Consider the following 13,094-nt stretch of genomic DNA (forward strand, 5'->3'; position numbering starts at 1 on the left):
AGGGTGATGCTGGTCTCATAAAAAAAGAGTCTGGGAGTCTTCCCTCCTCTTGGATATTTTGGAATAGTCTGCAAAGGACAAGGGTTAGCTCTTCCTTAAATGTTTTGTAAAATTCTCCTGTGAAACCATCCGGCCCGGGGCTTTTGTGTGCCAGGAGTTTCTTGATTACTGCTTCAATTTCCCCAGCTGTTATTGGTCTGTTCAAACGTCCTGCTTCTTCCTCCTTCAGTGTTGGAAGATTATACTTTTCTAGAAATTTGTCCATTTCATCGAGGTTTTCAAATTTCTTGGCATGTAATTGTCCATAGTAGTTTCTAACAATCCTTTGTATTTCTGTGGTATCAGTTGTTATTTCTCCTCTTTCATTTATGATATTATTTATTTGGGTCCTCTCCCTTTTTTTCTTGATGAGTCTGCTTAAAGGCTTGATGATTTTATTTATCTTTTCAAAGAACCAGCTCCTGGATTGGTTGATCCTTTGAATTGTTCTTTTCATCTCTATGTCATTCAGTTCTGCTCTGATCTTGATTATTTCCTTCCTTCTACTTGCTCTGGGATTTAATTGTTGTTGTTTCTCCAGTTCTTGAAGTTGTAGGGTTAGGTCATTTATTTGAAATGTTTCTATCTTTTTTAGGTAGGCCTGTATTGCTATGAACTTCCCTCTCAGGACTGCCTTTGCTGTGTCCCATAGGTTTTGGATGTTGTATGTTCATTTTCATTTGTTTCCAGAAACTTTTTTATTTCTTCTTTTATCTCATTATTGGCCCATTCATTGTTTAATAGTCTTCTGTTCAGTCTCCATGAGTTTGCAGTTTTTTGAGGTTTCTCTTTGAGGTTGATTTCCAGTTTCAAGCCCTCGTGGTCCGAGAAAATGATTGGTATTATTTCAGTTTTCCCGAATTTGCTGAGGTTTGCTTTGTGTCCTATCATGTGGTCTATCTTTGAAACAGTTCCGTGCACATTTGAAAAGAATGTGTATTTTTCTTCTTTGGGATGTAAGGTTCCATATATGTCAGTTAAGCCCATTTGATTTAATGTGTCATTCAGCTCCACAATATTCTTGTTGATGTTTTGTTTGGAAGATCTGTCCATTTTTGACAGTGGAGTGTTAAAATCCCCTACTATGAGTGTGTTGCTTTCTGTATCTTTTTTGAAGTTGTCCAAGATTTTCCTTATATATTTGGCTGCTCCTATGTTGGGAGCATGTAAGTTTACAATGTTTATGTCTTCTTGATGGATTCTTCTTTTAAGTATTATAAATGTCCTCTGGGTCTCTTTTTATGGCCTTTGTTTTGAAATCTATTTTGTCTGATACAAGTATTGCTACCCTTGCTTTCTTTTCTTGTCCATTTGCTTGGCATATTTCTTTTCCCATCCCTTTACTCTCAATCTGTGTAGGTCTTTTGTTCTGAGGTGGGTCTCTTGTAGGCAGCATATGTGTGGGTCATGTTTTCTTATCCATTCAGCTACCCTGTGTCTTTTGATTGTGGCATTTGGTCCATTTACATTGAGAGTTATTATTGATAGAAACTTATTCATTTTTTCTCCTTGTACCTGTGTTTTTCTCTTTCTCACTCTTTTCCTTCATCTTCTTAAACCAGTCCCTTTAGCATATCTGGTAGTGCTGGTTTGGTGGAGACGTATTCTTTTAGCCTCCTTTTGTCTGGGAATGTCCTTATTTCGCCTTCTATTTTAATTGAGAGCCTTGCTGGGTAGAGCAGCCTTGGTTGCAGGCCCTTGCTTTTCACATTACTTGGAATATTTGTTGCCATTCCCTTCTGGCTTGTAGTGTTTCTGTTGTGAAGTCAGCTCCTAGCCCTATCCGGGCCCCCTTGTATGTTACTTTCTCCTTCTCCCTTGCTGTCTTGAGGATTCTCTCTTTGTCTTTGATAGTTGCCATTTTAATGATGATGTGTCTTGGAGTGGACCTCCTTGGGTCCCTCTTGAGTGGGGTCCTCTGTGGCTCCTGGATCCATGAGACCCTTTCTCTCCTCAAATTAGGGAAATTTTCCATCATTACTTTTTCGAGGAGGTTCTCTATCCCTTGCTCCTCTTCTTCTGGTATCCCTATTATGCGGATATTACTGCGTTTCAGGTTGTCCTGCATTCCCCTAAATGCTTCTTCATTCTTTTTGAGTCTTTTTTCCATTTCTTCTTCTTTCTGGGAGCTTTTTTCTACCTTATCCTCCATCTCACTGATTCGATCCTTGGCTTCATCCAGCCTGCTTTTGATTTCCTTCTACTGTGTTCTTCAATTCAGAAAGGGTATTCTTCATAACCTCTTGTGTCTTCTTGATAGTTTCCATGTCCTTTTCCAGGTTGATACAGTTTTTTGTAAGATCCTGATAGTTTCTCTGCAGTTTCTCGTAGTTATCTTTGAGCTGGCTGAGCTCATTGAGCTTCCTTAGAACCATTGTTTTGAATTTAATATCTGATAGTTCCCTTGCCTCTATTTCATTTAGCTCTCTCTGTGGGGAGTCCCCTTTTCCACTCATTTGGGGGGAAGTTCTTTTTCTTCCCATTTTTGTGAGAATCTGTTAAATCAATCATTCATTCATTCATTCATTCATTTATGCTTCTGCTTCAATTGGGCCGTCTAGATTTCCTGACTTTGTGGATTAAACTTCTGTGGTAGTAGGCGGGTCTTTTTATTTGTTTGTTTGTTTGTTTACTTTTCTTTCTGGGCCTGCCTCTGATGATGTCAGTTGTTGACTCTATATGACCTTGGGTCGTTTATTTGAGCCTTTCAGGAGTCTACTGTCTGTGTCTGACTCCTGCTTTGGGCAGCTCTGTTACCCCTTTGGCCAGGGATCGACTATTTCTGTGGATCACTCTGCACTATCACGCCGGCTCCTGGAGCGCACTCCCTGTCCCGGCAGGATCCACCACCCGCCTGGGCTCGCATGTATTGCCCCAGCCCAGGGGGCTTATTCATGACCTCGCGTACTCGTCTCGCCCCCGACGCCAGCGGGCACCCTGGCACTGGTCTGTTTAGGGTCTTCTATTGTAAGCTTTCCCCACGTTTGGTTCTTTGGATGCATTGCCTGCCCTCACTAAATGGAGACTACGGAAATGGGAGGAAGTCAGCTCCAGTACTCTCCCGTTAATCCTGTCTCCAGTCTCTCCTCCAGGGACTCTGGGCAGCTCTGTGACCCTTCGGCCTGGGATCCACTATTTCTGCGGACCGCTCTCCACTCGCAGGCCTGCGCCGGTCGATTTACACCTGCCTTCGCCGATCTGCGCACTCCCTCGCAGGTCCCATCAGTGCCAACCTGTGGGACGCCTTGCCAGCCCGCGGGAGCCCTCGCCAGCCCGCACGGCTCCACACACAGTCTTGCCATCCCTCGCCGGCCACTCGGCGCAAGTGTGCGCACCTGCAGTGGGTGGTTTTGGGCTGTCTGTTGTGTGCTTTTCAGCTTTTGGCTCTTTGGGGGTGTGGCCTCTTCCTGCACAATGGAGGCTATGGAAAGGAGAAGGAGTCGGGACTCCTCGGTTCCTCCTCCTGTTCTTTCCCCAACACATCTGTCTCCAGTCTTTCTTCAGGGGTCTCTGGGCAGTTCTGTGGCCCTTTTGGCCAAGGATCCACTATTTGTGCGGACGGCGTTGCAATCACGGGCAGTCTGTTTTGTGCTCGCTGCTTCTCCCTCTCTGGGGGTGTGCCCTGCCTGCCCAGAATGGAGACTACAGAATAGGGAGTGAGTCGGGACTCCCCATTTCCTCCTCCTGTTCTTTCCCCAATGCCTCCATTTCCAGTCTCTCCTCAGGGGTCTCTGGGCAGTTCTGTGACCCCTTTGGCCAAGGATCCACTATTTGTGCGGACTGCGTTTCAATTGCGGCCAGTCTGGTTTGTGCACCCCGTCTTCTGCCTCTTTGGGGGCACGCCCTGCCTGCCCAAAATGGAGACTACCGAATGGGGAGGGAGTCAGGACTCCCCGGTTCCTCCTCCCGTTCTTTCCCCAACGCCTCCGTCTCCAGTCTCTCCTCAAGGTTCTCAATGCAGCTGTGTGACCCCTTTGGCCAGGGATCCTCTATTTCTTCCAGCCAGTCTGCACTCAGCCCCCCAGCTCACACGCACAGAAGCTGTGTGCAGAGCGCACAAAAGGCAGGTTAATTGATTCCCTTATGCCTGAGCGAGATGGTAGCTGCAGAGCGGGAGGTGCGTTATCACCGGGCCTCCACCAGCCATCGTCTCAGTTCTCTTCACAAAGTTTTCCTCACCAGTCTTTTCCCAGGCACCAGCCCACCCTGCTGCTGCCTCTACCCAGAGATCAAGGAGGGTGGCTGCCACTGCAGTTTTTGCGTTGGCCCTTTAAATGTCTCTTTGCATCCCCAGCCACCTGTCTCTGGCAGAGAGTGCCCTTAAGCTTTTCAGGGTTGGGTTTTGTCTGTATTTTCCTGGTTTTAGCTGCTGTAGTTTAGAGGTCCCTGTTTATGATTCAGACCCCATTCTTCTCTGGGGGAGCTAACTGGCCGTTTCTATGTCCCTCTTGAGCCTCCACCACACTTCTCACCCGTTGGGATGTGTGAGAGTCGAATCCACTGTCTGCGGCTCCAAGGCTCCTCTCCCACTATTGTTCCGTTGTTTTCCAGGTGATTTCTCCACTATTTAGTCGCAGTTCCAGTTTGGTCTTGGGAAGAGGTCAGCGTGACTCCCATTCACTCCTCTGCCATCTTCCTGTCCAAATTACTGTTTTAAATAATTTGAAATAATTTTTGTATAGGTAGTTAAAACATCAACTCACTACATAATTAAGTTCCTTTGTTTCATTTTGCTTTTAATTTTTAGGACTTTGTTATTTCCATTTTATTTTTGCTTTATTTTTTAAAAATTTTAAAGGATTCAAGCTAGCTTAGCTGATAATTTAAATAAATAAATAAATAAATAAATAGTAGCTAAAAGTCTTAGGCTTATGGGACAGCATTTAATCAAAGAATTATTTAGTTATTCAAGAAAGTTTTTTTCAGTTTTTTTCTAAAGATAGAGATACTTAACTCTAATTAAAGGTTTCCATTATTTTGGTATAGAAACTGGGAACCTATAACCTCCAAGGTAGCCCTAAAAAGTACAACTCCCTACCACCAGACACATTATTACTAAGCTACTTCTGAAGGTTTTATATCAATATTTTCTAACACATTGAAAAGCAGTCTTGCATGAAACTTGTCTTAACTTCTTAGTCTACTAATTTTGGTTACTCAAGACTTCAGTTATATAATTAGTCATCTACCTTTCTAATGCCAAAGTAACTTTTATGTGTAATATTTAATACAAGCAAAATTATATGCTGAAAAAAATTATATTCTGTGGTTTGAAATCTGAAATTTAAAACTTTAGTTATGAAAGCTTGCTTTTGCCACAGCAGTAGTAAAACATGAAATTGTAATTACCATGTCTCTTTATAGGAAGGTGGATCCTAAAATATATCCTGTGATTTCTCTTTTTAGAGTCTGATAAAATACCAGTAATGCGTGGACAGTGGTTTATTGATGGTACTTGGCAGCCTCTAGAAGAAGAAGAAAGTAATTTAATTGAGCAAGAACATCTCAGGTGTTTCAGAGGTCAGCAGATGCAAGAAAGTTTTGATATTGACATGTCAAAATCCATAGATGGAAAAGATGGTAAGACTAATTAATACATTTAATATGTTATGTAAGCCAAATAAGTTGTTGATAAAGTTTAGAGTTGTTTCTAAGTTTGACATAGTAATTTAGGAGTGTTAGAATTTATAAAACTCATTATTTTAAACATTCGATAATTATTATAAAACTCAAAATGTCTATGAATTTCTGAACTATCTCAATTTTTATTTTATTTAATCTGTACACTTAATGGCATAACTTGATTTACTATAAATGACAAATTGTTAATGTGCCCTCTGAATTCATTCTTTTCAGTAGTTTTTAGTTATCAAAGAAATTGTCATTTTATCAAAAGAGCAATTTTGTTAATATTTTAAGGTTGGCTTTTTTTCTGAAGTTTAAGAAAAACTTTAAAGTCTTTTGTATAAGTAAGTATCGCTTACATGTCTCCATATCAACTTTTAATTTTAAACAATTTACATTTCCTTATTCAGCATTTGAATGTGTTTGTAGTAGTTTAAAATATTTATATAATAGCCAAGATTACTATGTTTTGTTATGTCTGATCTTAAGTAAAATTCTGAATGTATGGAAAAGTTAAAAATACTTCTATTGTTCCATTTACTGCAGGCAGTGGAATCAACTATTCTGGTGAGTATGACAGAACAGGTGGATTAGAATTTGTAAATTTCTCTCATTTTTTTTAAGCATTGCTTTATCCGTGCTTGCCTTTATTGGGAGGTTTCTTGGCAAATCCTACTAAACCTAGTGAATTAAGTGATCTTTTTCCCTTCCTCTCTTAAACATCTTCAAAGCAGAAAAACCCAGTATTGAAAAAGTAATTCACAGAATACAGCTTGGAAGAAATGAATTTTGTGGTTGGAAGTAATTGTTTATATAACATAGTTAATGGCAAAACAGTAAACTTTTAATTGGCTTACTTTTTTTCTTATTGTTAGTAACATCCTAAGTCTTTCCTCACTCCTACTCTTTATTTTTTTTCTCTCCATGAACACACACACACAGAGGCAAGGAAACTGTACAATTTAGCCTGTACCAAGTTAAAATGTTTTTTGTATCTAGTTGATTAAAGGTCTACATAATTGAGGAAAGTTGTGGCTGCTGAATAAATTGGTTATATATAATCGTCAGATTTAATAATAATAGTCTGTTATGTGCTAGGTACCATATTCTAGGAATTTTAAATATCTCATTTTCCTAATCTGCAGAGTTGAATATGTATTTATTTCAGTCTAAAATCCAAGATCAAGGTTTTTACATATCAGCATATAAAGAACAGTTCAGTATCTATAGAGCAGAGGGCTATATCTGTATTTCTGCTGCTTACTGTAGAGATAGTAACTGACAATATTTGTCAGTTATAGCACAAATAGTAAGTTTTGTATGTCTGATTTTTTATTTGTGACTGAAATATTTTGTAGCCTCTCATCACAACTACCAAAATAAGCACAAAATTCTATTTTATACTATTTGAAGGACTGATCTTTTTATCATTTTATTGCTATTGGAGATGGCTGAATTCTGGGTTTTTTTCATTTCTGTTAATTCTCCTTAAGTCTTGCCTCAAAAATGGCAATTCACCTTAACAAATCCAGTTGACCCATCCAAAGTCTTTACTATTAATGCATGGGGGAAAAAAAACCAAGAGCTTGGAGGAGAAACAGGATGAGGATTAATAATAAAAATTTAAGTAGATTGTTTCCTTTTCTCAGTCTGTGTCCAAACATTTTTTTTCCACTTGCTAATTCATCCTGTGGAAGTTCATTCTGTTCCATCTCTAGATTCCATCTACTTGGAATCTTGTTCCTGTTAACAGTAAAAATTAGAATTTCACATGTCCTCTTTACTTCTCCCTATTAAAATGTTAAATGTAGCAGAATACTTCAATTTTCTTCAAAGTGCCCTAATTTCATGAGTCAGTCATTTAAATAAGTCTATAAAGAACATGGTTTATTTTGTGTGAGTAGATTTTCATTATGCCTTTGAGTGTATAGGTCAATTCTAGAGTATCTAGGATATTATAATAGTATTTTTGTTAGCTTTAAGGATGTACACAGAGTGATAAAATTCTAGTTAGTAACAACTGAAATTGTTAAACTGTTAAAACACTTTTATACTGTAATCTTTCAAAATGATGATTCTTTGAAGTTTTATTAGAAGAAAAATGTAGCCCTGGTTGTGTAGCACAGTTGGTTAGAGCATCCTCCTGATAGGCCAAAGTTGTGGGTTCTCTCTCTCTGATCAGGGTGCATACAAGAAGCACCCAGTGGATGCATAAATAAATAGAACAACAAATCAGTGTTTCTCTTTATCTCTCTCTCCCTCCCTGCCCCCTCTCTAAAATCAATAAATTTTAAATAAAAGAAAATTTTATCTTTTAAAATATACAATGGCATATAGATAAAACATCAGCATGTTTTATTAGTAGCAAAGATTGTAAGTTCAATTCAGTATATATACACACTATTGTTATAAATTTCTAACCATTTTACTTGTTCAGTATTATGTAAAACATACATTTATGTGTTAAGATATGACATTTAACTTTGATTATGGGTAATTTGGTAGTGCATTTGAACATTATCACTCATCTTAAGGAAAGAATATTTGCTGTACAAAAAGCTACCATTGTTGGAAAAATAACTCAAGTTTACCATAACTACAAAGATAAAAAAATATTACAATCTTTTACTTTGCTTCTTATCTCCAAGCTTCTGAAATTGCGTATTTCATTAATTTGAGGGAGGGGAAAAAAACCTTTTCCACCTAAATTTTCTCATGTATACATGATAAAGCCTTGACTCTTTATATTATCAGGAGATTTTGAATGCTTTCATATGCAGATAATACTGTGTGCTAGGCACTTTTATGAAAGAAACAGTACATACCTACAGTACAATTAGGGGAAGCTGGATAAAGAATATAAGGTAACTCTCTGTACTATTTTTGCAACTTTTCTTAAGTCTAAAATTATTCCATAATAAAAGGTTTAAAAAAAAGAGTAGAGGAATTAAAATACAATGGTAAAAAATATTTATTCCTGGCCAATGTGCTCAGTTGGTTGGAGCATTGTTCCATAACCAAAAGGTTGCAAGTTCGATCTCCTGTCCAGGTGCTTACAATCCTGGGTCCAGGCACATATGGGAAGCAACCAATCAATGTTTCTCTCTTCCTTTCGCTCTCCAAAAGCCATGGAAAAAAATGTCCTCAGGTGAGGTTTAAATATATATAATTAACACCCTCCCCAAAAAAGAAATCACAGGAAAGGAGAAACAAGAAACAAAGTATAGCTGGAACAGAGAGAAAATAAATGGGAAATGATAGACCAAAATTTATCCATATCAATAACTATAGTAAATACGTAAAGCGAACTAACAATCCAACTAAAAGCAGAGCATGACAAGATTTGTTAGAAATGCAGGACCCGACTATATGTGGTCTACAAGAGCTACACTATTGATATAATGTCATAGGTACATAGAAATTTAGAACATGGACTTTTTACTGTTCAAGCTAATTTGGGGCGCTTATAACAGTACAGATGTTGGTGGATCTCTAAGAATTTTTTACAATATTTAACAATTTGGCATATGAAGTGTATATTCCTAACGCTTGCCTGGATAACAGTATCCCAAACATCAATACAGAATTTCAAAAGTCAAGAAAACTGGGGCAGGAGAGAAAGGGGGTGGGGGGGCCGGTAGAGAATTGCCATTGTCTGGTTCTTAATTATTTAATTTTTATAAATTTATCTAAATTTCTCTGGGATCCAAGAAGATTGCTAGGGCTTTTCTCACTACAGTTGGCAAAGTTTGAGATGCACAGGCCTCCTTCCCCTGACGTAGAGGTCAGCCAGGTTGCCAGTTTTGGGAAAAGGAGAAGCTATTGAGTTGTTCCATTCTAGGAATTATTGTGTCATCAGCAATCCCCATTTTTGATGTTCTGTTGCTTTCAAAATGACATGTTGAAGAAAGTTTCTTTAAGAATTGAATTATATAAAGAAATTTATTGGAAATGCTAAATTTTATACTTGAAATCCTTCATTTCTGTATAGGACGTTAATGTATAAAAGAAAATTTTTATTAAATGTTAGCATCTAAAAACTTAGCACTTTCAGTTGTATTTTGAGTCTATGTATAGTTTTGCTAACATGACATAATCCTTACCTTAAATTTCATTTTAGAAAAAGGTAAAAAGTAATGCTTTCTGGCATTTGAATTTCCTTTAACAGTGATCCCTGTTTGGATTGAAAGCAAACCCTTTTTGTCTCTCCTGTACTTCGGGTGGTACACCTAATTCTGTGCTTTGGGTTGAAAAATATTAAGCTCTCTATGCTAACAGGATGGTGTAACAAATAGGCAAATGCTTTCAAGTGAAAATAATTAAATTTGAGAATAAGGTAAACAACCATGTCTATTTAATTTTATAAAAATGTTTTAAGTAAATATGCCTCTGTTTTTAGTACACTGGGTGTTTGCCCTTTTTTAATTTCTAATTTATACTATTCCTTTAGAAAGGAAAACCTTTCATTGTTCTATCTTGACTAGCTTTTTGAAAGCATTTGTATAATTTTATTTTATTTTTTATAATGTTTTATTGTTTATGCTGTTACAGTTGTCCCAATTTTTCTCCCTTCAGCCCCCCTCTGCCCCGCCCCCCCTTCCATAGTCAGTCCTCATACCATCATCCATTTCCATGGGTCCTTCATGTATGTTCTTTGTATTTGCGTAATTTTACAGTGTGGTCGGAGGGCCCATATATTTCCCATTTTCTTTTAGTAAATATAGAATTGGTTTGTGTTAGTTTTACTAGTAGATTTAGAAAATTTAGGTTTTGTTTCTTTGATTAATAAAATCTTAAATCTATTCCAGTTTGATCTACTTGGCTATCTTAGCTTGTTCCTAGTGAATTTTTTTGTTTAAAAATGTTTTGTACAAGTGGTACTTCTATTTCTCAGTAACTGACCAGAAGGCACATGAACATAGAAACATGTTCAGTGAAGAAAATTAAGGTGTCATTTTTCCACCCCTCTGACAGTGAAATGTTTTTATAATCCCGCTGTTACTACCCAGTTCTTCATCCTTGTCTAGTTTTTTATAGCCATCTAATTACAGTTATATGTAACTGTGTACATGTATGTAACTGTGTAACTGTGTTAAGTTACTTAACTGTAAGTGCCTTGTAAGCATTTCTCAATTACATTTATTGCACAAATCTTTAAATATAGTTCATTTGTATATATGTGAGTAATTTTTTTAAATATTTCTAGCACTATACAAGGGGGTACCCCCTCAAAAAAACGGAATTATCTTCTGGAGGGCAGACCTCTTTTAGTACAGGCTTCCCTGCTAGGTGAGTGTTCTAGGAACCCATCGGTATCAGTGTACCAGCAGGCATGGTTGTGAGAGGCCGCTTTTGGCTTCAGTGAATTTTTTTGAAGACCCTTTCAACATGCTTGCCCATTGCATGATGGGTGATTTACAAGTGCACCTGCTACACCGCTCTGAGTGTTCAGTTTTTTACCAAAAACAGCATGACCCCTGTGCTCCTCCCTATTCAATCAATCTTGCCCCAAGAGACTTTTTTTGTCTCCCCGGGTGAAAAAAGTCTTCAGAGGGAAACATTTTGCCGATGTGGATGAGATAAACAAAAAATGGCGTAAGTACTAAAAGCCATCAAAATCGATGAGTTCAGAAATTTTTTGAGCAGTGGAGGAAAAATAGTCTCAGGTGTATTGCATCATATGGAGAGTCCTTTGAAGGTGACTGAAGTTTAAACACGTAAGAATAAATATACAATTTTTATAAATAAATTCCAGTTTTGGGGGAGGGTTTTCCCTTGTACAACAGGAAATATTTCATATTTGCGCAGTATTTAACCTTTTAATGTTACATTAATGTGGAAGGGAGTGAGGATGAAAATCAAATTTGAAGTAAATCATAAAGGTTCTGTCGTTCATTAACTGAACTATTAAGAAATTGATTTGTAAAGTTCAAGTGGATTTTCAACTAAGTACTTAAAATATAAGAAAAATTATTGATATGTAATGAGCAATATTTGACAGGAAATATCAACTTTAAAGTTGTCTACTGACTTGCCAAATATCAAGTCTGTGTCTAGCTTTACTCTGTATAGCCTGTTTCATGCTTAAAAGATGTCACAGCATATATTTTTACTAATGCCCTTTTTTTATTCTATCATTAATAAATATTTTATTATTTTATCATTAATAACTGAGTTAAAAGTAGAGCTTCCAAGTTTATTATTTTTTAAGTTTCATTTTTTCAAAGTTTTTTAACAACTGAACAGAGTTGTGAATAGGATATTGTGATTCTTTGGGAAGGCTCCGTTATATGTACTTCAGTAATTGAAAGCATCTAGTAGAATGTATACTGTGGTATCTTCTCAGGAAAGCTGCATTAAATATTTAAAGTGTGATTTATTGCATTCTCAATTTGCACATCAGTTGTGAGCTGTCATAGTCACAGATTTGGTGAGAGTAAATATCCTTAGTATATAAAGATGGAGATTTTAAAGCTCAAGCACATTCAGAAGTGCCATGCTCTATTTTTTTTTTATTCTATTTATGCAGAGACATTAAAAATGGTGATTGTGTAGTTGTCTTTAACTGACAAATTTAGGTATCATTTGCCTTTTTTCGGTAAAAGTAGAGCATATATTTGATAAACATTAAACTAATATTTTGCTCCACCAACTTTAATTAGAAATTATATAAATGAAACATTTAGAATGTTTGTCAAATACAGCTCATTTTTTAAAGTTAGTACAGTGAAAAGGCAAAATAGAAAACCTATTTAAAATTTACTTTGAAGCTCAGTGTTTTTGCTTTCTTAGTAGTCTACCACCTCCCTCCCTTCTCCTTCCCTTTTCTGTTCAAATGGAGAGGATATAAGGAGAGTTCAGAAGCAGCAGGTCTTAAACGAAAGCGTTCCCAAGGTACAGTAATTGTAGTTTTATTTCTCCATGTAGTTACATTCCTTGCTTATAGCATTTAGCTGTTTTTAGAGCATTCAGTTGTATTTAAAGCATAGGAATTATTAGTATTAGTATTTAGAGCATAGGAATGTATACATTGTGCTGTTTTGTTTAGTGTTAATTATAAGCAGTAATAAACATTTGGAAATGATGTATATAGTCCAATAAAGGGATATTCACCAATATTAAGAAGGAAATTTTGTTAGCCTAACACTATTCTCTTAATATTTTGATCTTGTAATTTCAGTGTTTTAACCATATGTTGCTCAAAACTTTTAACAAAAAATGTGATTTAGAAACATTAAACAAAAAAGCTTAGAATAGTGACTCTCTGGATGGGAAATAGAATTACAAAAGTAAGTAATTATTAAACTTGTACATAAGATGTCTTTTAATTTATGAAAAAAGAATTTTTTAAATATTTAAAAAAGCTGAATTTATGGGTTATTTTCTTTGGACCCAAAGATATTATTAATATTTGTTATGTTAATTTCATT

The 13,094-nt window shown here is 36.6% G+C and overlaps 1 protein-coding gene across 4 annotated transcripts in view; it reads left to right on the top strand.

The window, feature by feature from the left end:
• Positions 1–13,094, top strand: part of DDHD1 (DDHD domain containing 1) — an 87,287-nt gene that overhangs the window by 34,133 nt on the left and 40,060 nt on the right. For 2 of the 4 annotated variants that reach the window (XM_054567551.1, XM_054567553.1), the window contains exons 2-3: positions 5,446–5,619; positions 6,211–6,231. In XM_054567551.1, the coding sequence (XP_054423526.1) occupies positions 5,446–5,619; positions 6,211–6,231 (195 nt within the window). The remainder of the gene's footprint in view (positions 1–5,445; positions 5,620–6,210; positions 6,232–13,094) is intronic. The other 2 variants (XM_054567552.1, XM_054567554.1) reach the window with 1 other exon arrangement.

Source organism: Pteronotus mesoamericanus, unplaced genomic scaffold (genome assembly GCF_021234165.1).
Source record: "Pteronotus mesoamericanus isolate MK-2021 breed Mesoamerican mustached bat unplaced genomic scaffold, CSHL_Meso_final contig_182, whole genome shotgun sequence".
NCBI lineage: Eukaryota > Metazoa > Chordata > Mammalia > Chiroptera > Mormoopidae > Pteronotus > Pteronotus mesoamericanus.